Source organism: Pungitius pungitius, chromosome 6, assembly GCF_949316345.1.
Source record: "Pungitius pungitius chromosome 6, fPunPun2.1, whole genome shotgun sequence".
NCBI lineage: Eukaryota > Metazoa > Chordata > Actinopteri > Perciformes > Gasterosteidae > Pungitius > Pungitius pungitius.
Window position 1 is genome coordinate 20,595,626 of NC_084905.1, and position 26,290 is coordinate 20,621,915.

A 26,290-nucleotide genomic window follows, 5' to 3' on the forward strand; every position below is an offset into this window, starting at 1 on the left:
GTCAGAAATATCATGGAAAGCAAAGCAGATTTCCAACGGATTAAAAAATTCCAAGAAGGATGAATACACTTGATTAATGCAACGTACTTCTTTATTTTGGTTTCAAGTGTTTCTATTTTGTAAATATATTTTTAATGTAAGATTAGAATTCATTCTTTCAAATATTGTCCATGTAACGAGAATGACACTCTAAATCATTACCGAGCATACCATTACAAGGGAAACACAGAAAAAGGAGATTATACAGTGCAAAAATATCAAACACTGTTTTCTTTTTGTCTTTTTTTGCAAACCAAAAATGGCAAACAAATTTAAAGAGATTTATTTCCTTAAAGTGCAAAAAAGTGAATATCTCTTTATTTATCATAGTACAATACAGTACAAATCAATTTCAATACACCTTCCATTCAGCAAATTTGATATACAAGTTATGTGTCAGATCAAATATTTTACAGTATTCTCATATGGAAGTTGATATATAATTCTTAAAATATCTCCTAAAGTTGCATAACGTTTGGCTGTACTGCTGTAAAAGGATTGATGTATTTAAAATGTCGGATGATGTATTTCACCACAGAGATGAATTTATCTGTTGTTGCTGTTCACAAAGTTAGAGAAAGCTACAGTGAGGTTTCAAAGTGCAGTTTTTAAGCTTTGACAACTTAAACTTCACATGTTTATGGTCTGTTAAATTAGGATTATTCACATTATCTAATAAGAAAATGCCTACTCTGCAATTTTAAAAGCTACAATTATCTTAACAGAATGGGTACCTTTAGTACCTCTACCAGCAGTTAGATTAAAATAACCATAATAAAATTATGGTAAATTAAAAATATATATATAAATACAAAGTAAAAAGATGAGAAAGCGTAGATGTAAAATAGTGGTTATCTCCAACAGTGAAAATAACACCTCAGCAAGCAGTCATTTTAAATCATAAAACTGCTTCTGTACACACAAAAGTTCAACATTTTGGGGAACGGATTCAGTTTCTTCCGGAGAGTCGGATGAGATGATCATCCAACGATCCCAAAGGAAGTGAAGAAGCACATTACCCAACTAACATCCAACTATTCGTTTGGAATTTCACGACCGCCGAGTCAGACTGACGATGGCTCCTTAGTCTCAGCCTCTGTCTCGTCCTCCTGTTTTCAACACCAGTCTTCCTCACCCGTAGGGAATGAACCAAGCCGGATATTAATGTGAGAGCTGCACTTCTGGTGTGTCGGATTAATAGTTAGTAATTATAATCTCTTTACATACGGACGACGTATTATCACACACATTTCCCATAAAGCACCACATGTACAACACTTTTTACAAAGAGCATCCAGGTTTTTGTTTTGTTTTGTTTTCAAAGGACTTAAAAGAGACAACGGTTTAATTTTCTCTGGGAACCAAAAGGAATCTTTACTCTATCTTTGCTCTGGAAAAACAAAAAGAAACCCTCCTCCTCTGTGGAAGTGACCTTCTGTGTTGCGACTTGTCAAAGTGTACTTGGTGCGAGTCGACTCCTCCCGCCACCCACTGGGCGCCGTGGTGCTGTGCGTTAAGGCCTGTGCGGATGGCCCGCCTCATCCGCCAAGTTGAGGATGTAGCCGGCGATGTCGTCCCCTGTGGGGAAATCGGACATCACCCACGAGTCGTTGGCCGCGGTCACTTGCAGGCGACATATGGGACAGTTTCGGCTCTGCCCGCTCCTGCAGAAAAACAGGCGAGGGCGTTTGTGTGAGCAAAGCGGTGCGATCGTTACGGAGATTCACCTGGGCTTCAAACCGTCATCTTGCCATTTATCGATGCACTTCTGGCAGAAGCTGTGCGCACAGGGCAGGATGAGGTCGGCCTTTCCGTCCATGCAGATGCAGCACTCCTCCTCGTCCGTCAGCTGCTTCACTCTGCACGGCCACACCCACAGAGAAGACACACGGGAAGGTTATCGCCCCCGGAAATGATCTTATATTGAACAGCCCCTTTTCGAATGAATCTTAATGGCTGACCTTAAAAAGGTAAGCTGGAGAAAGATATATTTCGTTGTGATGAAAATGGAAATATAAAAATGATTGTCTCAGCCTCCAGCAGCTGCTGCTCTGGATGGGGATTTGTCTGCTAAATTACTTGTTAAATCCATCATTTGAGTTGAAGGTGGGACATTTAAAAAGCCCTGTTCCTCCTGCCCAGCAGCATCCACATCTGCACTGAGCAGGAAAAGAAATGTCTTTTAAACTGCATTCATTTGAGTTAAAGACAGAACCTTAACATATTGTCACGCCTAGAGTATCCGTCTCTTCAGCTCCTTCTTCCTACTCCACTTAAACTTCATCGGTGGGGCTTTCTTTTGTCAGTGAAAACAGCGACGGGGTATTTGACTGTCTGAGGGACACTTCACATGCACCTACCTGCCCATCCACATGCTGGCCTGGCAGGAGTCGGCTGAGGGCAGCCGGGCCGATGGGCCCTCGGTGGCGCCCTCCGCAGACAGCACCTCAGCAGCCTGGCTGGTGACGTCACGGTACAGCTGGATGAACTGGTACAGGTTCATGATGCGCGACGCTTCCATCGTGCCGCTCTCTTTGTTGATCTGGGAGGAGACAGAGGTCATCACATGACTCGCATGTGCACACACACGCACGCACGCACGTAGTCACAATGTGTGAGAGAGAGAACAGGTCGTTTGGTCCCACCTTGGTGCAGAGGACCCTTACAGCCACCTTCCACAGGGCCGTGGAATCGGACCCTGGCTGCACCTCAAACAGCAGGTGCTTCTGCTGTCCAGTCGCTAGCTTGGCCGTACTGAGAGAGAAAAAAAGATTCTACAACATTGCTACATTTAGCACATGGTCTTCACCTAATTTAAAATGTTGTTTGTGGCCAAAACTGGTGCTTTTTTTTCCCCCACTGCAGTCGAAGTACGTCTCACTCACTCAACATGCTCCTCTGTGGAAGCTTATTAAAGACAATGCAGATGCATGCAAATATTTATCGGTTCAGACCCCGAACTGGCAGATGAAGAGCGGGTATTCCTAGATGTGATGATTTATTGCATAACCACTACACTGCATGAATTATTATTTGACTTTTGACCAAGAACCAGAACTGACTTAAGAATAACTCTCTCTTATTGGCAGGGCTTTCATGCCTAAGTAGTAAAAAGCATAGAGGACTTACACGTCGTTAAGTTCGGCCACCCTCGCCAGAAACTCCTCGTAGGTCAGGTAGCCGCTGTCACGCACCAGTCCGGCGTGTTTCACCAGCTTCTCAGGCAGACGGGTCATCACCGCCTGACCTGAGAGCTGCTGGCCCATCCTGGCAGCAGCAGCACTTATGAAACAGCAGTGGCAGAAAAGCTGCACCTCATTCAACGCCTGTTAGGAAAGTAATGAGGTAAAATGTCTTTATTTTAGCTCTTCTTGAAGATAGGTGGACAGTTGGTGTTGAGATCAGTTCTCTGGGTGACACTCGAGTTCTTAACACATAAACTTAAATTCAATCATCAGATACATCTGTATGTGGTGATTCTTTGACATGCAGCCATTAGGAGCCGGGGATCAAAACCGAGATTAAAAGACACGGGATACAGCACAAAGTAGAGGATGAAAACACATTTCCGTTAAAATGTGGTCTAAACTTCTTTCATAATAACCCATTTGCAGGGGCTGCATCTTAAAACTGTTAACGTTAAGTAGCAACGTAGCATTAGCATTCTGTGGTGACGTCCTATAGAGCAGTAACGGTAGCTAACGGTCATAAAAACATCGCTCCGGCCACAGTGTTGACTTGTAGCCTCATTCTGTTATTTTAAAAACAAGTTAACAACACAAGACATTTTAGATATAACGTTCATCCACCAACCTCAAACCAAATACGATCTGCTGGCTTTAGCGACGGCAGTTAACACTTCTCCACAGTCGGGCATTACATAGAACGTATTTAACGATTCAATTCAAAAGTCCATGAGATATATTGTTAAATAAAAATACAATCCCCTGTTGTGACATGAGAAAAAGCAAGCTATTTTCCTTACCAAACACTTGACAACGTTAAAGGCAGGAGGAACGGTAGTCCAAACTTCACTCTTCGCTCTTCGGCTTGAGTTGACATAACACGGTCGCAGTTTGATGACGTCGTAGAGCTTCATCCTCTTCTTCTTTAACTTAAATGACGGCACGTATGCTGCACTACTGCCACCTCCTGGCGTTCACTGTCTCCTACATTGCCCAGCATGGCCGTTTTCTTTCGTGTACTTTTATTTAAATATCCAGAAAATAAAATAACCGCTCTGTTTTATCAGATCACAAATAATATTACTAAACACAAACTGTCTTATACCTTATGATAGCAAACATCATGCTATTACATTGACAGCAAAATATTACTTATTATTAACTATTTTATCTGATGATTACATTTAACAAAATTTGATTCAAACTTTGATTTGAGACATTTACCCAAGTGATTGTTACCGAGTTAATAAGTTGTTAGCGTGTCATGTTTGTTTCTACCAGCAGAGAGCAGCAAAGGGCAAACTAACAAAAGATGTACCTCCTTTTTAAAAGGCTCAATTGTGCCCATTCTTTAAGGAAAAAGGTACTTATTCCCAAGATATTACTCGTTGATTGTTATTGGTTGAACTGAACATGACATGAATTAGTTATTATTATTAGTTTTTTTTAGCGTATTATTACACTTTCCACCAGGAGAAACTTTTTCAGACTTGAAGAGTCTGAAATCTCCCTTCACACAAAAGACCAAATAATCCGAACAAATCAACATCTTTACTAAACCGACATCTATTTCAATCCACTGTTGTTATCAGCGATAGACGAATGGTGATTTTAACGTAAAACAGCTCTTTGAGGTGCTCTGACGAACAAACAAAAAAACAAGAAAGCAGCCATGTAGGAACTATTTTATCGAGATATTCAGGGGAAAGAAAATACGTATGAAGCCTACTGTCATTTTAACACACATTCACGTTGAAAACAACCCAAGAAAACATGGATCGCTTGAATCCCATTAACTTCCCAGAAGTCTTCCAAAAGTAACGCCGGTTTTAAAAAGCTGCTCCGTCACTTCCTGAACTGACCGGCGGGCTGCGCGGTCCATAAGCTCACCGTCCTGATGATGAGCCACTCCCTCTGGCCGGCAGTGACCACCACGCGCACGCACTCAATGTCGAAGCCGATCTTGCGGTCCACGTCGTCCACCTCGATGCTCCCGGCCTTGAACTCCCCCAGCGTGATGTAGGAGGCGCACTGCCTCCCCTGCTTGGTGTCGGCGGCCTTCTGCCCCACCTCCAGCGCCCCGTGGTGGAGGACGTCGCTCTGGCGCTCCTCCGTGCCCGTCACTATCTTGATTCTGCTGATTTTGGTCGACTTGTTGAAGATGATGAGGAAGAAGTCTCCGGTGGAGGGGGGCTTCCCCCAGAAGTACTCGTCCACGGTGCTGTAGGCCTTGGTGGCGTCGTAGTTCTCGAAGACGTTGATGTTGGTGTACGTGCTGGCGGGGGGGTTGTCGGGAATGTCCACGGCGTCCTCCTCGAAGTCGTCGTCCTTCAGCTTGTTCTCGGCCCCTTTGTAGGAGGAGTAGTAGCCCATGTGCTGGAACAGCGAGGGCTTGAAGCGCATCACGTCCTTCTGGGCCAGCAGACCCCGGAAGTGGATGAGGAGCCAGTCGCAGGGCATCTCCTGGTAGAACATGAGCAGGAAGTGGGCCAGGCGGGGCAGGTCCCTGGAGTGGTACAGCTTCCCGATGTAGCCCAGCTTGGAGAACTCCAGCATCACCCAGTAGGAGCCTTCCCTGGAGGTGATCACCTTCTTCAGCGCCGTCAGGAAGTTCCTGGAGCAGCGCACGTCGTCCTCCAGCATCACGTAGAAGTGGGAGAGGTTGGTGCAGAAGTTGAGCAGGAAGGCGTAGTCGGCGTTCTGCTTGGAGCGGAAGCGGACGCGGTCCTCCGGGTCGTTGTAGTTCCTCTTCAGCCCGTCCAGAGACGGGTAGAACTCCTCCGGGGCCTGGATCACCAGGAGGCGTCCGGCTATGATGTGGTGAGCAAACTTCCTGGTGATTTCCTGCACCAGGTTCTCACACCAGACCAGGTCAAAGTCGGCCAGGTGGACCACGACCACGATCTCTTTGAGCTCCTCGTAGCTGGACTGATCGAAGATGGACTTGATGGTCTCCAGGAGGTAGTTCCCTCTTTTTCTCTTGACCGACGACAGGCCGATGGTGAGGTACTCTGTGGACACAAATCGCTCCGTTATGCAACAAAAAGCAACATGGCGTCCGCCGCCTCGGTGAGGGGGGGGGGAGGGGGGACCTACTTTTACGTGGCACAGGAATCCCCGCGAGGTAGCGATACGTCACGTTTATGGTCCCGGAGAAATTGGACAGATCTGTGAATGTGTGGACGGACGGATGCATCAGCGCGTCTCCCAGCTGTCGTTTTTCAGCCTCCTAAAACGAAGTAAATACTTTTTATTGATCTTTAAAAAGGCATCATTTATTCACAGGTAAAGCAATAACAATAGAAAAAGACATAAAGAAATGCACTATACGTACAAAAAATGCAGTAATATTAAATGACCTAAACTAAACAATAGTGCAGAATAAAAATCACAGTTAAAAAGCACAATAGTAGAAGTCATTTGCTTTAGTAAGTTCTAATATCACATAGTGAAAATATTCCTGTATAAGTAAAATATGACTTAAGCACAAGCAGGTAGTATTGTGAGGAAAATGTACTTTAAAGGTACGGAAATGTCCCCTGTGACTGTTTTATTATTCTAAATTAAATCATTAGATCATCATCAAAACGAATTGAGGTGCAGCTGATTACAAACTACTGACTAATGTGTCGTAAATTCATTTAATAAGTGAATAAATATGTTTCAAGTTCACAAATATCCATGAAAGGTAATCATTATGTTATTCTTTTTAACTTAAGCTGTTCAATAAATGTCCTGAGACAGAAAGCACAACATCTCCCCCTGAAAGGTATCAGGGAGGAAGCGTCACCATGGAGACGGTCCCAAAGTACCTCAAAGGGAGTACTTGAGAACAGTACTGAGCACAGAGCATCAACCCTCACCAGCACGAATCCATCGTCCATGTACAGGTTGAAGAAGAGGAGGAAGACGATGAGGAAGCCGAGGAAGGGGAACACGGAGCGTTTCCTGAAGCACCTCATCCTGTCACTTCCACATCAGCATGAAAATCACTGCAGGAAATCACACAAAGATGGTGATTAAAACTGCAATAAAGACGTTAAAGTTACAAAACACACTGGCTAAGATTATGCATCTGATACGTTGATTCAAACAACTGATCTCACTCAGACGAAAGAAAAGATGAAATGACAAATGATCCATTAAAGCCGGACTCGTTCCGCTGGAAAACATCTGGACGCCAGCAGGTAGGGAGGATGAGAGCCAGAAGAGTCAACCGATTGTTCACGTGCACATCGCCTTTGTTCACGTGCACACCGCCTTTGTTCACGTGCACACCCCCTTTGTTCACGTGCACACACCGGTCTAAAAGCCTCGTCAGCTCTTCTTTAGTCGCCTCGTGGGACAAAAGAATGTGTCCTCTGTCCTATTTGGCTCCTCATGTGAGAAAACACTGATCCCACGACACCCCCCCCCCTAATTCTGATGTTGCATAACGCAAAAGCCCCCCCCCCCCCCTCCCCCCTTTACGGCCTACTTGAGCCAAATAACTCAACTTTTTATTCGCTGTGTTATCATCAGAAAGCAGACGTTTGGTGTTTCTGCTACAAGAGGCAAGAAGAAGATGAAGAAGATGAAGATGAAGATGAAGCAGAAGAAGCTCTACCTTAGAGTGAGGGGAAACACAATGACAGCTGTGAGCCCTCAACACACACACACACACACACACACTGTTACTTTGAAAAAAGCAGCCCGCAAAATCAGATACGCAGACGGCGGGAGAATATTTAACGAGGCGAAACGAGGGCCGGATTCCCGGGAAATGCTGCAAAGAAATGACATTTTTGTGTTTGTTTTCTCCGAGTGAATCCAAACAACCAACAAGCCTCCCACAGGTCACGTACATTTATATGGAAATGAGGGTCGCTCTATGAATAAATGAGCCCCGGTTTGTTGGGTCTGTTTGCTTTAGTTTAAAGAAACGCTGCTCCGCCAGGTTGCCTTTTTATTTTTGTTGTGTGTGTGTGTTGTTTTTCTTCAGCAAATTACGGGCGCGTTTGCCCCCCGTGAGCTCATTTCTACCACTGAAGTCATTTCAGATTAGAGCCAGTGAAATAATAACCGGTAGAGAGGAATACCAATGAGTCCTGTGAGAGGGGTTTATCTTCAGCGGCGCACCTCAGCGGCAGAGGACCACGCGACGTTCGTCCGCTTTGGGGCTTTCCTTCTGAGAAGGAAGAAGCACGTTTGTAGTCTCTTCAGGGTTTTAAATGAAAAAAAACAACAACAAAAAATGTGAAAGCTGAGTGATTTGGACATTTCAACAACAGCTGGGGAGCAAATTATGCTCAAAGGAACAGACTTTGGAGAGCTGCAGCACATTTTTATTAAATTGGGGGCCGCTGCTCTCTCAAATTGCACATGGAGGCGCCGCGTGTTCACCGCAGCACGAAAAGATTCGGTCTTTTCTTCCTCCCGGCTGACGTTTTTTTACTCGTCAGTCTGAAGAGCAGAAAGCTGCGCAGACACTTCAAGTGGAGTGAAGGTTTATCACTGTGCAGACGGGTGGAGTCACTACGGGGTGCCTTGGGGGGGTTGTGGAAGTTCTGAAGCCTCCTTGTTTAATTTTTTGAGGCGGCCTGACAATTAACTTAAGCCCCGCCCTCTCTTTAATTTTAAATGGAGCATCATTCACATCATGCTGCGTTGAAGACGACTTGAAACTAGAGACTGAGACCATTAACTCAGGTTTACAATGTTCACTGAGGGAATACATCAAGAGAGAAGTAGAGTCATTTCCTCACAGACGTCTATGGGAGCAGAGGAGTCGCCCCCTGCTGGTCACTACACAGAAGTAGAGTCATTTCCTCATAGACGTCTATGGGAGCAGAGGAGTCGCCCCCTGCTGGTCACTACACAGAAGTAGAGTCATTTCCTCACAGACGTCTATGGGAGCAGAGGAGTCGCCCCCTGCTGGTCACTACACAGAAGTAGAGTCATTTCCTCATAGACGTCTATGGGAGCAGAGGAGTCGCCCCCTGCTGGTCACTACACAGAAGGAGAGTCATTTCCTCATAGACGTCTATGGGAGCAGAGGAGTCGCCCCCTGCTGGTCACTACACAGAAGGAGAGTCATTTCCTCACAGACGTCTATGGGAGCAGAGGAGTCGCCCCCTGCTGGTCACTACACAGAAGGAGAGTCATTTCCTCATAGACGTCTATGGGAGCAGAGGAGTCGCCCCCTGCTGGTCACTACACAGAAGTACAGTCATTTCCTCATAGACGTCTATGGGAGCAGAGGAGTCACCCCCTGCTGGTCACTACACAGAAGGAGAGTCATTTCCTCATAGACGTCTATGGGAGCAGAGGAGTCGCCCCCTGCTGGTCACTACACAGAAGTAGAGTCATTTCCTCACAGACGTCTATGGGAGCAGAGGAGTCGCCCCCTGCTGGTCACTACACAGAAGTAGAGTCATTTCCTCATAGACGTCTATGGGAGCAGAGGAGTCGCCCCCTGCTGGTCACTACACAGAAGTAGAGTCATTTCCTCACAGACGTCTATGGGAGCAGAGGAGTCGCCCCCTGCTGGTCACTACACAGAAGTAGAGTCATTTCCTCATAGACGTCTATGGGAGCAGAGGAGTCGCCCCCTGCTGGTCACTACACAGAAGGAGAGTCATTTCCTCATAGACGTCTATGGGAGCAGAGGAGTCGCCCCCTGCTGGTCACTACACAGAAGGAGAGTCATTTCCTCACAGACGTCTATGGGAGCAGAGGAGTCGCCCCCTGCTGGTCACTACACAGAAGGAGAGTCATTTCCTCATAGACGTCTATGGGAGCAGAGGAGTCGCCCCCTGCTGGTCACTACACAGAAGTACAGTCATTTCCTCATAGACGTCTATGGGAGCAGAGGAGTCACCCCCTGCTGGTCACTACACAGAAGGAGAGTCATTTCCTCATAGACGTCTATGGGAGCAGAGGAGTCGCCCCCTGCTGGTCACTACACAGAAGGAGAGTCATTTCCTCATAGACGTCTATGGGAGCAGAGGAGTCGCCCCCTGCTGGTCACTACACAGAAGTAGAGTCATTTCCTCATAGACGTCTATGGGAGCAGAGGAGTCGCCCCCTGCTGGTCACTACACAGAAGTAGAGTCATTTCCTCATAGACGTCTATGGGAGCAGAGGAGTCGCCCCCTGCTGGTCACTACACAGAAGTAGAGTCATTTCCTCATAGACGTCTATGGGAGCAGAGGAGTCGCCCCCTGCTGGTCACTACACAGAAGTAGAGTCATTTCCTCATAGACGTCTATGGGAGCAGAGGAGTCGCCCCCTGCTGGTCACTACACAGAAGTAGAGTCATTTCCTCATAGACGTCTATGGGAGCAGAGGAGTCGCCCCCTGCTGGTCACTACACAGAAGTAGAGTCATTTCCTCATAGACGTCTATGGGAGCAGAGGAGTCGCCCCCTGCTGGTCACAGCAGAGAAGTAGAGTCATTTCCTCATAGACGTCTATGGGAGCAGAGGAGTCGCCCCCTGCTGGTCACTACACAGAAGTAGAGTCATTTCCTCATAGACGTCTATGGGAGCAGAGGAGTCGCCCCCTGCTGGTCACCACACAGAAGTAGAGTCATTTCCTCATAGACGTCTATGGGAGCAGAGGAGTCGCCCCCTGCTGGTCACTACACAGAAGTAGAGTCATTTCCTCATAGACGTCTATGGGAGCAGAGGAGTCGCCCCCTGCTGGTCACTACACAGAAGTAGAGTCATTTCCTCATAGACGTCTATGGGAGCAGAGGAGTCGCCCCCTGCTGGTCACTACACAGAAGTAGAGTCATTTCCTCATAGACGTCTATGGGAGCAGAGGAGTCGCCCCCTGCTGGTCACTACACAGAAGTAGAGTCATTTCCTCATAGACGTCTATGGGAGCAGAGGAGTCGCCCCCTGCTGGTCACTACCCAGAAGTAGAGTCATTTCCTCATAGACGTCTATGGGAGCAGAGGAGTCGCCCCCTGCTGGTCACAGCAGAGAAGTAGAGTCATTTCCTCATAGACGTCTATGGGAGCAGAGGAGTCGCCCCCTGCTGGTCACTACACAGAAGTAGAGTCATTTCCTCATAGACGTCTATGGGAGCAGAGGAGTCGCCCCCTGCTGGTCACCACACAGAAGTAGAGTCATTTCCTCATAGACGTCTATGGGAGCAGAGGAGTCGCCCCCTGCTGGTCACTACACAGAAGTAGAGTCATTTCCTCATAGACGTCTATGGGAGCAGAGGAGTCGCCCCCTGCTGGTCACAGCAGAGAAGTGGAGTCAAACCAAAGTGAGAAGAGGACGGCGTGAACCAGCTGTAAATGCGTCACTGTGGAGTCTGGTGGCTTCTCATCTTTTAGGAATATTCAGGGAAGGATCTTTTTCCCGCTGAGGAAGCAGAATTCGTTTGCCGCCACTGAAGCGGATGATGTTGATGGCGCCTTGCTGAAAGGCATCTGGTTGAGGTCCTCGGTACCGACGCTCAAAGCCTGCGGCAGTGAGCTCGTCTCCTTTGACTTATTATCGCGGGCTTCTTCTCCTCGGCCCGTTAATCTTCATTTCAGGATCGGGTTCTGCCACAAACTGACAGGGGGGGACTGTGAAATGTGCAGAATCACTCCAAGAAGAAGACGTGTCTCGGTTCTTCTGCTCGACTCCCGGCTGAGGTTTCTGTTTTTAGCTGCTAATCCCACAAAACCCCGGATTAAAGTCCCAGAACCTCCACTGACTGTATGAGAGGATCAGTTTAGTAAAGTAGCACAACTCAGCTGGGGAAAGCTGTGGAATCTGATCCTTTGGGTTTCGTTTAGCGCCATCGTCTTTGGGTCAAAGGGTCACGTCCAATACCAGTGACGACCGTAAACAAGAGTTTATGGTTTATTACCTTCTTTTCTTTACACTGTTGATAGAATAATCCACATTACGTTCCTCTAATGTGGTTTTCATTTTTAATTAATTGTAAAACACTCGGAAATCAACACGTAACACGTATCTTTTAACATTGTACGGTTAATATCTTAAATATTTTTTACTTTCATCAACTCTTCTATTTGTAATAACTCCTCTATTATTGTGAACATTTTTCATCTTGGATGCCGAGTAAACAGTCTTTTGGTGCGTAACCTTGTGTAAATAAAAGCAGTGATTTATCTGCAGAAGTTCAGCCTGAGCAGGAGGAGCGATAAAGCCTCTGCAGCACGATGTTTGGGAGAAGCTCATCGAGGCGCTCACACGTGCTCTGGAATCCGTGGCAAAGGCCTTTTGGTATCTAAAAAATGTTCAAATCCCCTCTAGTTTATTAACTTCACAGAGCCGTGTGGATCTCTGTGAATATAATTGAATACACAATGTGCGTCTAAGAGCCATTATTCTCTATCCAGCCTTGGGCAGAGAGATAATGTGGGTCAAAGACTGCTGAGAGGAGAACCCATCTCATTGCAGGAGGAGAACCAGGAGATCTCATCCTTATTATAGGAGAACCAGGAGATCTCATTCTTATTATAGGAGAACACATCCTTATTATAGGAGAACTCATTCTTTTTGCAGGAGAACTCATTCTTATTATAGGAGAACTCATCTTTATTATAGGAGAACACATCCTTATTATAGGAGAACTCATTCTTATTATAGGAGAACTCATCTTTATTATAGGAGAACACATCCTTATTATAGGAGAACTCATCCTTATTATAGGAGAACTCATCTTTATTATAGGAGAACACATCCTTATAATAGGAGAACTCATCTTTATTATAGGAGAACACATCCTTATTATAGGAGAACTTATCTTTTTTATAGGAGAACCCATCTCATTGCAGGATAACCTCCTTTTCTTCCAGAACAAACAGGTTGTGGTGCACTGGGTGAAGAATTCTATTGTTTCTCATCCTATATTCACATGATATTATCCAAAGCTGCAGAATAGCCGATGAATGCTCGGTCAAGGATGAACTTTGAACCTCAGTCCCGATGGACTGTACACACAAAGAGCAAATTCTACCAGAAAATTTAATTCTCTCCTCGTAGCCTCTAATGAGGCCATTTTAATAATGCTGTGTGTGGACCAACAAAGCCATTTGGTAAACAGTGCTGTTGACTTCCAGGCGAATGACTGTGTGTACGTGTTTGTGTGTTTGTGTGTGTGTGTGTGTGTGTATGAGGCAGGAAAACAGGCAGCAGGAAAGTGTTCATGATGAAACTGTTTTGATGATGTTTCTTAAAATGTTTACAGTTTTTTGTTCAAATAACCCTTTGAACACGGCGATGAAGCTGAATTGTGTCTGAATGAAATGTGAAACAGGATGTTTCCTTTTTCAGGAAACAGGTGTGAAAGGTGATAAAAACGCCTGCGTGACTTTACCTGCACATAAGAAAATAAACAGGCCTTTTCAGAAATATTCACATCCATTTCCTTTAGAAGGATTGTTGCGATGCTGTTTTTTAAGTTGCCCCCCCAGGAGGAGGAATCACTCCTGAGTGACTCTCTGAAGCTTCCTAGCAGTTTGCTATTGCAGCTTCCCTGTTGAATGGAAAAAAACCCATAATAATTATTTGGAGTGGAAGATTCCCCCCCCCCCCCCCCCCGCCCCCCCCATGTGAGGCTTCATCCACACTTCAAAACAGTTCCATCAAATGCATAATTCTTCTTCCAAATGTAATATATTTAATGTCCAAATCATTTTGGGCAGAAGGCACCTCGGTAAGATATTGAAATCCCGACCTGTAACGGTCAGGTGGGAGTGTGGGGGGGGGGGGGGGTTTCCTTAATAAGGGCTGCTGCCGCCGGTGTGAATGAGGCTCTGAAAGGAGAATTAAAGTTGACGCAGAGTCGGAGTGAAAGGAGTTAATGGAGCTGGAAGCGAGCATCAGTGAGTAAACAGCCTCCTCGCTGCAGGCCTCGGGGCTTCCACGTGTTTACTTATTCATCAAGGTGCACGGGGGGCCAGCTTGATTCCAGCAGTTACACCCCCCCCCCCCCCCCCGCTGCTGGACAAGAGAGGCGGACCGGCATTAAAAATGCATTGGAAACAGGCGAGAGCTTTGCCCAAATACGTTTTGGTTGTCAGCATGTGGAGCTGATACAACGCTCTCAGGAGAGGAGGGGGGGGGCTCCACATTCTAATCAGTTCATATTCAGGTCCAGGTGGTTTAGGTCCACGTTTTTGTGGAATGCCAAAAAGAAACAAATCAGATAAATGGATTTTAGAAGAAGACACGAGGTTGATCAGAAAACGCAGTTTGATGTTGATTCGCTTCGATCGTCGGCTTCAAGCTCACATTCCAACACGCTGGTGTTTAACCGCTTGGTTAGAAGAGTTTTAGGTTAAAGGTCACAGGAGATTAGTTAAAGCATCTCAAATAAAGCACACTGTTTAAAGTGTATTGAATTCATCAAAACGAAACATTTAGGAAATATTTGAGACGAAGAAACAACGTTTCTTTTTTACCAGGTTATCGTGATGAAGATGAAATGTTCCATCGACGCACAGATTGAATCGACACATTCTCACGCGTGTGTGTGTGTGACTCCCTCTATGTGCGGCGGCAGCTGGTCCGATGATTACGTGTCGTGTTCCGTGACGAACACAGTCGGACCTTTGTGTTTTATTTTTTCTCCTTGTGACGTCATCAGGGGGCCGGTGACGGATTCGGGGGGGAGGCGTTAATTCGACGTTGTAAACCTGGATGGAATCTCATTTTGTGTTGATTTCTCCATTTGTTGTTAAACACACTTATGAGAGGGGGGACTAGAAGTCACGGACCTGAAGTATCAGGTCAGACTCTGAATATTCTCACATTATTACAATAACAAATAAAAAACAAAACAACTGAATCAATTGTAAAGCACGTGTGAGCTTATCATACAAATGATATTTCACACATTTTTAAAACAAACACACATTTTTTTTTTACGAGAGAATGAATAAGATTGAAGAGCTTTTGTCGGAAGGAATCCGTAAATATGACCACTTAAACAAACCGTGGATCTCCTCAAACGTCGGTTTGCTGGTCGAGGAGGAAAAAACGCGGCAAAAAAGTCTCTGAGAAATAAATAAACAAACAGACGACTTCCACACACAAAGACGTCACTCTGTAGGTCGTCTTCGACTAGAAACGTTACGCCACCTGGCGTTCTGCAGGAACGCATGCGCCAGCCTTAAGCCCCGCCCCCTCGATGTCAGCAGACTGACAGATACTTTCACTGAAGAGATTTCCCTTCACTTTTGGAGTTTTTCATCCCGCTGAAAAGCCGAAGCCAATCAAACGTCTGCATTCTGACCAGGGACCATTTGACCAGTTCTCCTTTGTGTGGCCGGGACACAGATTCGAACCAGCAACCTTCCGCTCAGAGGTAATTGCAGGTTGGTCTGTGAGGCCGGGGGGGGGGTCGGGGGGGGAAGCGCTGCGACTCGTTCATCATTCATCGGGCCAACGAGCTGAGACAACAGTAAACACATTTTTTATTTAGAAATCAATAAATCAATCCTCCTGTTATTGCCTCTCGCCAGCTGTGGGGCAATAGGGTGAAGGGACATCATATCACCAGCGAATAATAAAATTCCATCAGCGAGAAAGCACCGTGGGGGGGGGTTTGGGGGGGGGGTATTGGGCAAGTGTCAACTCGGTCTGAAGCGCGTTTTCAATAACAAACAGCCCTCCTGTGAGAAGTCAACAAGGCCCCAAGGTGAGTGCTTTTTGTCATGACGGACGCCACTGCATCGTGCGCCTGGTAAATGTTAAATATGTGCCAAATGCCCACGGGAGAGATCGGGGGGGGGGGGTCGCACATCTGAAATGAAACTGCCTGAGAGTGAAATAGTTAGGACATTAAGCGCCCTCAAATAATTGAAATACACATTTACAAAAACAAGAAAAGGGTGCAGTCTGATTGCCACTCGTTTGGAAAGGTGTAGGAAAAATCTATCGGAGGGATGTGAGGCGAAGAGGAGACTGGTTTCCATGGCGACGAGTACTTAATGGAAACATCGGTGGCATCGAGACGCCCAGAATCTGAAATGATACCGCTCACTGTACAAAAAGAGACATACCTGTACATATATATATGTGTATATATGTGTCTATATCTAGGTACAAACAGTACATACATGTGGAGAGAGAGGAGGAAGCAGAGGTGACACACTCACTCTCTTTTTTTCTCCACCAGTGATAATTAAGGAGTGTGAAGTTGGATTCACACTCCGGCTGAGCAGCGTCCCGATTCAGACTCGCTGCCTCCACCCATGAAGGTGTTAAAGGGGGGGGGGTTGAGACTCTTATTGGTACTTGTACTTCATCCCTGTCATAAAGCACTTACAGTTACAGTTGTGGCAAAGTAAAAACAACATTGATTGACAATGTTATAGATTCATATGATCTCTGTTGCATCTTCATTGTAAAAAACACGTGATGCTTCCTCGCGTGTCCATATTGGAGTTGTCTTAATATTTAATGTTCTTATCTATTATGAAGACACGGCCGTGAGGTAAATAAAAACAGTACATCTCTGGCCTTTGGCATTTTGTGGAAATGTTATCCTACCAGCAATAATCAAACTATTGATTACAAATATATACTAGTAAGAATAATAATGTATTGTGTTATTTGTATGTGTTGCAGAAGTTGCATCTAGAAGATAATCATCGGTGTCCGGGCGGCTAAACATTAGCATTGTAGCATTACTGTTGTTAGCATTTAGCTTAGGTGCGGCGTAACGGAGTCGCTACGTCTGGCTGGAGAAACTAGCATTTAATATTTGGAATATGTAGAACACCAGCAATGAATCGATAAGGGTTCAACACTGAGGAGGTGTTTAGTTGTCTAGACGGTAAACGGTCTCTAAAGAACTACATTTTAATCTGATCAAGATATTGTGTTATCTGTGGGGCATTATTAGCTGCTGTAGGCCTCCATTCTCCAGAAAACTAAAGTAATTAACACCATCTAAATGCTGATAAAGATCAGCCGAGGACAGTGATCACATGGGTGGTCTTTCTCTCTCTGAAGGGTTCAGAAGAGAACGGGTTCGGGGGCCGCCGCCCCGCCCTGAGGTCCTGAGTCGGATCATCCATCCACACGAAGGGCGTTTAGACGAGGAGGAGACGGAGAGAGAACCCTGCGGGAAATGTGAACCGTCTTAATCCAGCTCTGCAGGATCGATTGCAATTTTGTTCTTGAGGTCGAGGCGTTTCTCACGTCGCTGTTTTTCTTTGCTTCAGCTTCATTGGACCTTCGTGGTCACAGAGAAGTTGAAATCCAATCTCATTTCCTGACAGAGACACGCACAACCATTTGTCTCTTTTCAGGGGAGCCTTGAGGCAAATATTGATGTAGTTTTTAAACGAGATGCTCGTAATCTGTTCACAAATCCCACTGCCGGCGTTTCCACCCATCGGCTGAAATACATTTTTTTTTGTATTTTTCTAATCATACAGCTATCGTTAAAGACGGCTGGACCCCCCCCCCACCCAGACTCCCCCCCCCTACAACAAGGAGACTGGAGCCTTTTCGTCTCTGCCGTGATCGAAAGTCTTTAGGCACGAACTGAGAGCGTTTCCCCCGAAAAGAGGAGGCGAGCCGGCGAGGCCTCAGGAGCCTCCTGCTGGGACGCCTCCCTCACAGCAGCAGCTCCGCGCCGCATCAACAGCGCACGTCGTCTCGTGCACGACAGCTGGAGCAGATGTTTGAACGCAGCGCGCAGCGTGAACAAGCCCCCCCCCCCCCCGCGGTGCCTGTCAGTCTAATGTGGAGTCTGCTTTAATTAAGCCGACAGGGGAGAACTCTCTGATGCTGTAACATGTAAATATATATTTGTTTACCTTTGTTGAGGTTCTGTTCGAATGCTGCTGTCTATTTAGCGTCTGTGCAAAAGTGTAGCTCTCCAAAGAGGGAGCACCCAGCTTTGCCCTTTGACCTTTCTGCCCCCCCCCCGACTAGAACACAATAGACGCTGTGTGCAGTTCACTGACATGTCATAACCTTGCTAGCGCTTTTTATTTAGTGTTGGGACAGGACGCCAGGAGGGAGGACGATGGGAGACAATGAGGAGGATGATGATGACACTGCAGCACAACCGCCGCACAGCTGCAGGAGGTGGAGGCGTGAAGGCAGGAGCAGAGCGCTCCCTCAAACTTCAGTCCGTGATGAAATCCTCCTCCGGGGATTTCGCAAAAAAACAAGGCAAAGCGCCGAACGCTCCTCCGGACCAATCGCTGACGAGCCTCGGTTCGTGCCAAAGAAGAGGAGCGCGCCCGCCTCTAATTAGAGGAATAATCCCCCCCCGATCTGAATCGGATGAGCCGGGGATGTAATTTGCGTTGCTCTTCACGGTCGAGTCGCTGCCGTCTGATTGTGGCAGAGATTACGGAGGCCCTTTGTTTGTTTATTATCAGCCTCAGCGTTTATTTATGGAAGCGTTGGTGTTGGTGGAGTTTGACTGTTGCATTGTTTTGTTTTCAGAAGTGCTTTTCTGGAGATTAAGATAATGATGATTGTCATTATTGGGAGTTTTATTATTGGTAGTTTAAGTCATTCAGAGCAGGTCAGTGGTGAAACACTAGTACTCAAGTTATGTAACTCAAAATATATACTTTTCACGAGACATCTGAACTTAAATTGCAGATTAAATTGTGTATGTTAAATGTTAATCTGCTGATAAGATGCTGCTTACACTCTAATGCAACATTTGAAATAATCCAGAATTCATAATATATAATAGTATTCTGCACCCGTGAGTACTTTTACTTTTGATACTTTTCGCGTCTCTTAACACGGGTTTGGATTCCATGAAGGTTGGTCAGAAGGAGGGTGGGAGGGAGAAGGGAAGAAATAAAAACCCTGAATGTTTCTCCTGCCTCTGACTAACAGGGTCGTTGTGGTGTTAATTATTTTAAGGGTCATTCGGGGACTTTTATCTTTTATCGCCACGAAGAACGTCACAACGACATCTGAGACGTGTTTCAGTTAACGTCACGTTATTCAACCGACAATCAATAAAAACAACTAACCTACCAATATCATTTAAGCTTTTAAAGGATCCCGAACATGAATAATAGCAATGAAAGGCCAGAAATGCAGAGAGTTCCGACCTTGGTTCGGTCAACAAGTGGAACGCAGCGTGACTTTGTCTCTTAATTACTTACAGAGGTGAGAGTGGAGATTTGAATCCTTATCACTTTGTCTGATATGATCATGAATCATCATCGTCCGTAAAGCTTAACCTTCACTCCGGAGGAGGAAATTAACTCCGTTCAACATTTGTCCAAACATATTAATTATGATTGAAGATGAAGATTTTCTTTTTTTTTTCGGTTTTGGGAGCAGATTTGAAGGGGGGGGGGGGTTTCCGCCTGTTAAGCAGCTTTAGCTTCACGACGTCACTGTTGGAGGATAAAGTCGCTGTTTTGTAGATTTTTCTATAAATCTGCACAAAGCCTCACAGATAGTCTTCTGTGGATCCTCACTGGCTTTAAACCCTCAAATGTCTTTTAGATACTAAAGAAAAAAAGATAATAAGTGTTGTTTTTTTCCACATGAAACCGGAAGCACACTTTTAAAGGCGTAGCTCCGCCCACAGCTAATGACCCCGCGTCCCCGCCGACAACAAAACTCATGACGGACAGACGCGTTTATCCGTTTTCTCGCGTTGAGCTCGTGGAGGCGTTGCTTTTGATGATCTCCAGTCGGAGGGATTCTGATGCAGAGCTCTCACGGGGTTCGGATCCTCTGAGTGGAGGCTTGAAAGACTTTTTCCTCCATCTCTTCTCGACTCATCTCTTCAACAATAAACAATCGAGCAAACAGATGTAAAAAAAAAAACAAACAGCCTCACTCGTAGTGACAAAAAAAAATATCTTATTACGCTTAATAAAGTCACTCTGGCCCAGCTTTGTCTTTTGAGCACCTCGCTCTCATCTTTCCCTTTGACACAAATTGTTAAAATCTCCTTGAGCTAAAAAAAAATCCCAAATAACGGTTCTGCAGACTTTGAGGAGGCTTATTGAAGCTGAGATGCACTTCAGAGGAGAAAAGAAATATTCTGATGAAAGAAGAAGAAGCAGTGTCTCATGTGGACTCAAACATCCTCAGAGAATAGGACACAAAAAAAAAAGAGAAAAACTGAGCAAAGCGCGAGGATGGACGCGGTTATTAAAATGACACAAAAAGCTTTGAGACAAAAACACACTGCTGTAAAAAAAAAAAAAAAAAAAACCTTCATCCTGCTGCGGCCCTGCGAGCTCGTCACCCCGACCGGCGGCGTTAGATGAAAGCGCGGAGGAGGGGCCGTGCGCCTGCAGCATCGTGGGAGATGGCGGTCGGCGGCGTCGCTGCACGTCCAGCAGATGTTTTGGCACCGAGGCGAAGGAAATGGAAGCGGACGACGTGCTGCGCCTGCCAAACACGGCCTCTTGATGAGAGGCCAGGTGATATCCGACTATCTCCGGTAATACCAGCGTAAAACCAGCGCCCCCCCCCTCCTCACCCCCCCCCCCCCTCACAGGGTTATCAGTGGGAGGGATAATTGAGCCTTGAGGGACTGTTGTCGGTTTGCTCTTCGTAAGTTGTCAAAAGTTAGAGGGAGGCGGGTCAAACTAAAATAAAAAGCTTCATCTACAGGAGACGACAGCAGTTTGTCCTTTTGACTTTCAACTTGCAGATAAACAAATGCACGACAGGAAGGAACCACACCGTTTAAGAATCATTGATTACTCGTATTCGACCGCTTTTTGTGAGTTGCTTTTGGAGAGTGGAAACGGCCATTATGAGACCAGGGAACGTTTCATATGCACAAGTTACACCTTTTGATGCCCGAGTCACCAAACGCCGTCACACCTTTTGAGAATAACAACACTTACGCCGCAATGCGCGGTCAGACTTTACAAAGAGACGCCGGGTCACCGTGGCGACGACCAGCGGAGCTCCTCAGGGCTCTGTGCTCGGCCCCCCTGCTGCTGGACCCCAGACGCTCCCTCTCCCCCCCCACCTCCCCACCCGGAAGGCATCTCACCTGCTGGCCGCTGCGGTCGCCGTCAGGGCTTCGGCGGACGGACATCGATCCCCAATCAGCGAATGAGACGAGACGGCCTGAACGGAAAAGAGCGGAGGAAAAACAGCCTCATTATCCTCCATCTCCAGAACACCGTGGTCTTTATGGCTCTTTGTTGTCGTCTCCAGATAAACACGCTCATCCCTGCTTCTGCACTCCGGTGTTTCCTCTTCAGGCGAATGTGCACACGTCTTCGGCCGGGAACCGTTCACCATTCACATCATTTACAGTTTCATATTAATATAGATTGGTTATTTGTTGCTTCTTTGGTATCTAGGTAATGATAACCTGCATTTACCAAATCGTAAAGCACCCCGAACGAATCGCACGCCGTTCGGTGCGTGCCGAGGAGGACCCGAGTTCGGAAGGAGGACACGATCTTCCTTCAACAGACATGTCGCTTCGAGAGGCGAGAGAGAACCTGCTCGTTCGCAGCCTTGATTAAAAAAAATATGGATTCTGTTGCGAGCAGATGGCCGCGTAGACTTTGCTTGCTTGCTTAAAAGTAGGCAGGCCTCCCACCTCCTGAAAGCCTCACATGTCCTCTTCATGAGGGACAAGCTGCGTTCCGCATTGTTTTCCAAACGCCAAACGGAAAGGGACCCTTCGACCTTTGTCCAGACTCTGTGAGTGACGACAAACATCCATCGGATGGAATCGTTGATACTCAATTTGGTTTTGAGTTCACTGACTGAATTGAATGTGAAAAGAACAACAGGCGCAGTTGGTGTGAAGAGCTCTGGTGACCCCAGAGGTGAAAGGTCAGATCCTCAGGAACACCTGTGTCAATTGTGCTTTAAATAGTGAACACTGTGTAAACACTACGTGTTAATGCCACAAAAGTATCGACTTTAGCATAGCTAAATAGCATCATGTCCTTTTAAAAGTCACTTCTTCCAGAAACGTGAGCGAGTAACTTTGTGTGCTTTTTTCTAAACGTCCCTCCAGTTGAATTAATTAACCGAGCGATGCTGATCTGCAACCGGCTGCTGCACGAGTTGTTTGAGTTTACCAGCTGTAACCCCCCCCCTCCCCCCCACCTCATTGTTTCTGCTTGTTTATTGATCCTCGAGTGTTCGATATTTCCCCCAACCGCAGCACTGAATCTTTAATATGATCTACCGGAGCGATGAAGGTTTTTGTGCTCGAGGAGACGAGACAAAACACCAGCGAACAAAATCTGAAGAAAAAAAAACTGGTCAACGGGTCAACGGGGTCAATCCGCCGGGCCTCCGTCACTGATTCCCTGCATGGAGTCCGTACCAATAAGAGCACACAGGTAAAGAGAAGCAGACAAATCAATGACCAGGGCCTCCAGGATGTGGAGAAAGAGAGATTCAATCCAGTGTCGGGGACAGTTTTTATGACACAAATATCCTCTTGACTTCCTCTTGACTTGTCCTTTACACACACGGAGAGAGAGAGAGAGAGAGAGAGAGAGAGAGAGAGATGGAGAGAGAGAGAGATGGAGAGAGAGAGAGATGGAGAGAGAGAGAGATGGAGAGAGAGAGATGGAGGTGAACCGCGGCGATAAATCCAGCCCACAATAAATGTAATTTCTAATTTTAAAGGGTCCATTAATTCTTGTCCAGCCCCCCTGCCAGGAGTTCTTTTGATGGGGGTCAGGAGGAGGGCCGGCATTAATAACAGCCACCTTATTACAACCCGGTGCGGCTGGGAGGGCGCCCCCGCCCACCCCCCACCCCCCCCCTCTGCACACTGTCCTCTTGAAAATAACATATGATGCCATTAGGTTCCATTATGGGTCAAACCCGGCACAAACACACCGGGGGCCGCCGGCAGGGCGGTAAATCACTCTAATCCAGGGACCAGGGCAGGTTATCCCCACAGCCCCGAGGGGGGGGGGGGGGGGATTTGTGTCAGGAGATGAGCTGCAGATAGAAGCCTGTCACTCAAGGGGGGAGGGGGGGTGGGGAGGGGGGCGCAACTCTCTGATCACCTGCCTGAAACCCACCAGCCCAAAACTCACACAACTCAACTCAACTCACAGCAGGGAGAAAACCAAAAGAGGAAAAACAACTGACAAGCAGCCAAGGCTTATTTGTGCAGGATTATCTACCCAGATCCTCATCAGCTGATGCTGCTGTGCTACCCCCCCCCCCCCCTGCCCCCCCTCCATGCACAGATTGGACCCACCTCCCCTCCTCCTCATCCTCCTCCAGCCCCGACTGTCAAAACCCAGACGCCAAATGCTGCACAGTCTGCACGAGCAGACCAAGTAGTGCTTCTGTTATGGTCAAATGTGGGGGGGGGGGGTAGAGGAAGACCCAAACTCTGCAGAAGTTGGTTGCTCCTCCTGGCAGGAGAGAGGATACTGAGAAATGTACAGCCAGAGAGAGAGAGAGAGAGAGAGAGAGAGAGAGAACTCACCTGCCCGCGGCGGATCGGTGGCTCCTCACCGATGCCCCCCCATGAAAAGCCCCCCCATGAAAAGCCCCTCCAGGACCGACGAGGAGCGAAGCAGCCGGCTCGCAGGGAAAAGTGGAGTAAGAAACAGCCGTCGCAGAAAGGCAGGAGGAGCGCTCGCTGCAGCGCTGCTGTCTCTCCTCCTGGTTCCTCCTCCTCCTCCTCCTCCTCTGTCGCTTCCTTCGCTTTGATCTCTCTCTCTCTCCATCCAGTGGGGGGGGGGGGGGGGGAGCCTCTCCCTCCGTCTCTGCCTCCCCCTCACTCTCCACCACAAGGTGTCACAAACAGAGTGCGTCTGCACCCGCTGCCTCTTATTGGCTCTCACCCCCCCCCTCTCTCTCCCTCCTCTATTCGGTTTTTAAGGCAATGAATCACGCCACAGCTGCACACAACCACATTTTAAAACCGTTAAAACGCATAAATATCATGTGCAGGTCCTGTATTGTAAAGCGGTTCTTCCTCTGCTGGTGGATTGGGCGAGATAGAGGGGGGGCGGGGGGGGTCTCAGTTGGAAATACAACATATTCTTGTTTGGATCCAGCGGAGTGGCTGATTGTTGTTCTGTTCTTGTTGTCTGATTGCGTTCTTCTACCTGTTTACTTTGTTGTTTTCTCCCCTCCGGGCCTCAAGAGTTCTGCCCACAGGGGGGGAGTGGGGGGTCCCCATCACGACCCAGCAACCGTGTCATGATCACAAAATCACGATGAATAGTTCATCAGAAGACCTGCATGGAGGGGGAGCAGGGGGGGGGGGGGGGGGGGGATGTTGACTGGGGATAAGAACTCAAACATAGCAGTATACTTCTTAAGCCTCCTCCCCATTCTTTTTGCTACCTGTGCATTCTACATGGTGGAAAGGGGGGGTGGTGGGGGTGGTGTGGGGGGGTGATTTAAAGCCGGACCTTCCTTCAGCGCTGACACAGCACGTCTCCCCCCGGCCGGGGTTGGAGAGCAAAGCGCCCCCCCGACTGCATACGTCACTGTTTTACCGTCTCCATCCTCTGGGGCCCGCCGGTGTAGGAAAAGGATTAGTGGGCTTCGGACAAAGTTCTTTTCATCGGAGACTCACGCCGTGACTCTTCCCTCCACTGAGAGCAAGGCGGGATTTAGACGTCACGCTTCTCTCAATTATACACCTCGACTCCAAGAGCGGGGCGCGGGGGGAGCTTTAATTCCTAAAGCGTTTCTTGGAGGAGCTCTTCATTTCGGATGGAAAGCCAACGGCTCGTTACAAATCCCAGCGGCGGCGGCCATTAAGTAAATTGAATTAGGCGTTTAAAACCAGACCCGGCCTCATATCTCAAACGCTTTATGGACTCCAAAGGTTCTGCCCCGCGTTCAACGTCTCCGTCGCCAAATAAAACCGCCTTTTGTGCATTTGTGACTGAAGACGTGTACTTATTCATAGTGGAGGTAAAAGATATGTGGGGATATATATGATATAGATATGGGGGAAAAAAATAATAATAGTTTTTGTTTATATTAAAAATACATTTGACAAATAGATAATATTTGTGTTTTTGAAATTTTGATTATATACCCGGTAAAAATGTGGAAATTAAGATATCTGGGCAAAACACATGCTTTTCCTGCACGTCCTCTCCTTGTCTCAGATAAAGTTAATGAGTGACATTATAATTCCAGCGTCCTTTAATACATTGAGATTTGGGCCTTTGGGCGAACTACGACAAGAGCGACCACCAAGCGTCCTTCCAAGAAGACCCGCCCCGAACTCGGTACCTGAGAAGAACTTTGCTGGAGAAACTTGAGGGAAATTCAGCTGGACCCGGATCAGCCGGACCTCACAACGCGACAACGGACCGCCGCGAAAGAGAAGCCGCGCACATGACGCTTCTGTAGAGACTTCTACACCTGGGACGTTTAGCTAGCTAGTTAGCAACATGCTAACGACGTATATTCGCTCGCCGCGCGCATGACGTCACCCAGCCGCGACGCACCAGGACTGCGGTGAAAACAGCAAGTTTTATCCAAAATAATTAACTGTTTGAAGTTTTTGTTCTAATAGATTTTATATAAATATATTTATCCTAATATAATATATTTATTATGTGATATTTATATTAGAATTTGTATATGATATGGTCGTTATATCATATTCTAATATTGTTTTATATATAGATATGTATATATACATATATATGTGTGTATGTATATATATAAAAGCATATATGTATATATATAAAAGCATATATATATATATTCATAAAAATACTCAATTATTTGAATAAGATGTCCTTATCATGTTTTAACCGTTAAATATTTAACTGCAGTAATAATGCGTGTTTGATACTTTTTTGACTGACACTGATTGGCTGGCGCTACCAAAAACAACAATTCACGGGCCGCCACTTATGAGGTGAATGAAAATGAAAAAGTGGAGCAGCGAGCTCCCCTCCCTGAGAGGAGGTGCCCTTTAACGATCAGTTCGGACTGGCACCGCGCCCGAGGAGGGCCGGGAGTCAAGCTGCCAATTTGCAATTATAATCAGCCCCCAAGCCCCTTAAAATGTAGATTACATATATTATCCGTGCCGCCGTGTTTGTTCTAATTCGGCGTGAAAAGCGCAGACGGGGCGCCGCTCGCTGTCGTGTTTTTGAAAAACGTGCTG

At 46.8% G+C, this 26,290-nt stretch overlaps 2 protein-coding genes across 5 annotated transcripts; both read right to left on the reverse strand.

Annotated features, from left to right (window-relative positions):
* Positions 1-137: 137 nt before the first annotated feature.
* Positions 138-4,235, reverse strand: rnf141 (ring finger protein 141). 2 transcript variants are annotated; one of them, XM_037451942.2, is made up of 6 exons: positions 4,025-4,235; positions 3,169-3,365; positions 2,685-2,793; positions 2,400-2,581; positions 1,791-1,898; positions 138-1,703 (listed from the first exon to the last, which is right to left on the reverse strand). In XM_037451942.2, exons 1-6 carry the CDS (start codon positions 4,136-4,138, stop codon positions 1,553-1,555), a joined length of 861 nt encoding a protein of 286 aa, XP_037307839.2. In that variant the 5' UTR covers positions 4,139-4,235; the 3' UTR covers positions 138-1,552. The 2 variants fall into 2 exon arrangements, with proteins under 2 accessions (XP_037307839.2, XP_037307840.1); XM_037451943.2 differs by lacking the exon at positions 4,025-4,235 and adding an exon at positions 3,853-3,985.
* Positions 4,236-4,892: 657 nt separating this feature from the next.
* On the reverse strand, positions 4,893-25,568 carry LOC119196346 (alpha-1,3-mannosyl-glycoprotein 4-beta-N-acetylglucosaminyltransferase C-like). 3 transcript variants are annotated; one of them, XM_037451940.2, is made up of 5 exons: positions 25,402-25,568; positions 21,197-21,273; positions 7,088-7,216; positions 6,321-6,453; positions 4,893-6,235 (listed from the first exon to the last, which is right to left on the reverse strand). In XM_037451940.2, exons 3-5 carry the CDS (start codon positions 7,184-7,186, stop codon positions 5,070-5,072), a joined length of 1,398 nt encoding a protein of 465 aa, XP_037307837.1. In that variant the 5' UTR covers positions 7,187-7,216; positions 21,197-21,273; positions 25,402-25,568; the 3' UTR covers positions 4,893-5,069. The 3 variants fall into 3 exon arrangements, with proteins under 3 accessions (XP_037307837.1, XP_037307836.1, XP_037307838.1); XM_037451939.2 differs by lacking the exon at positions 25,402-25,568 and adding an exon at positions 23,627-23,841; XM_037451941.2 differs by lacking the exons at positions 21,197-21,273; positions 25,402-25,568 and adding an exon at positions 7,331-7,610.
* Positions 25,569-26,290: the final 722 nt, after the last annotated feature.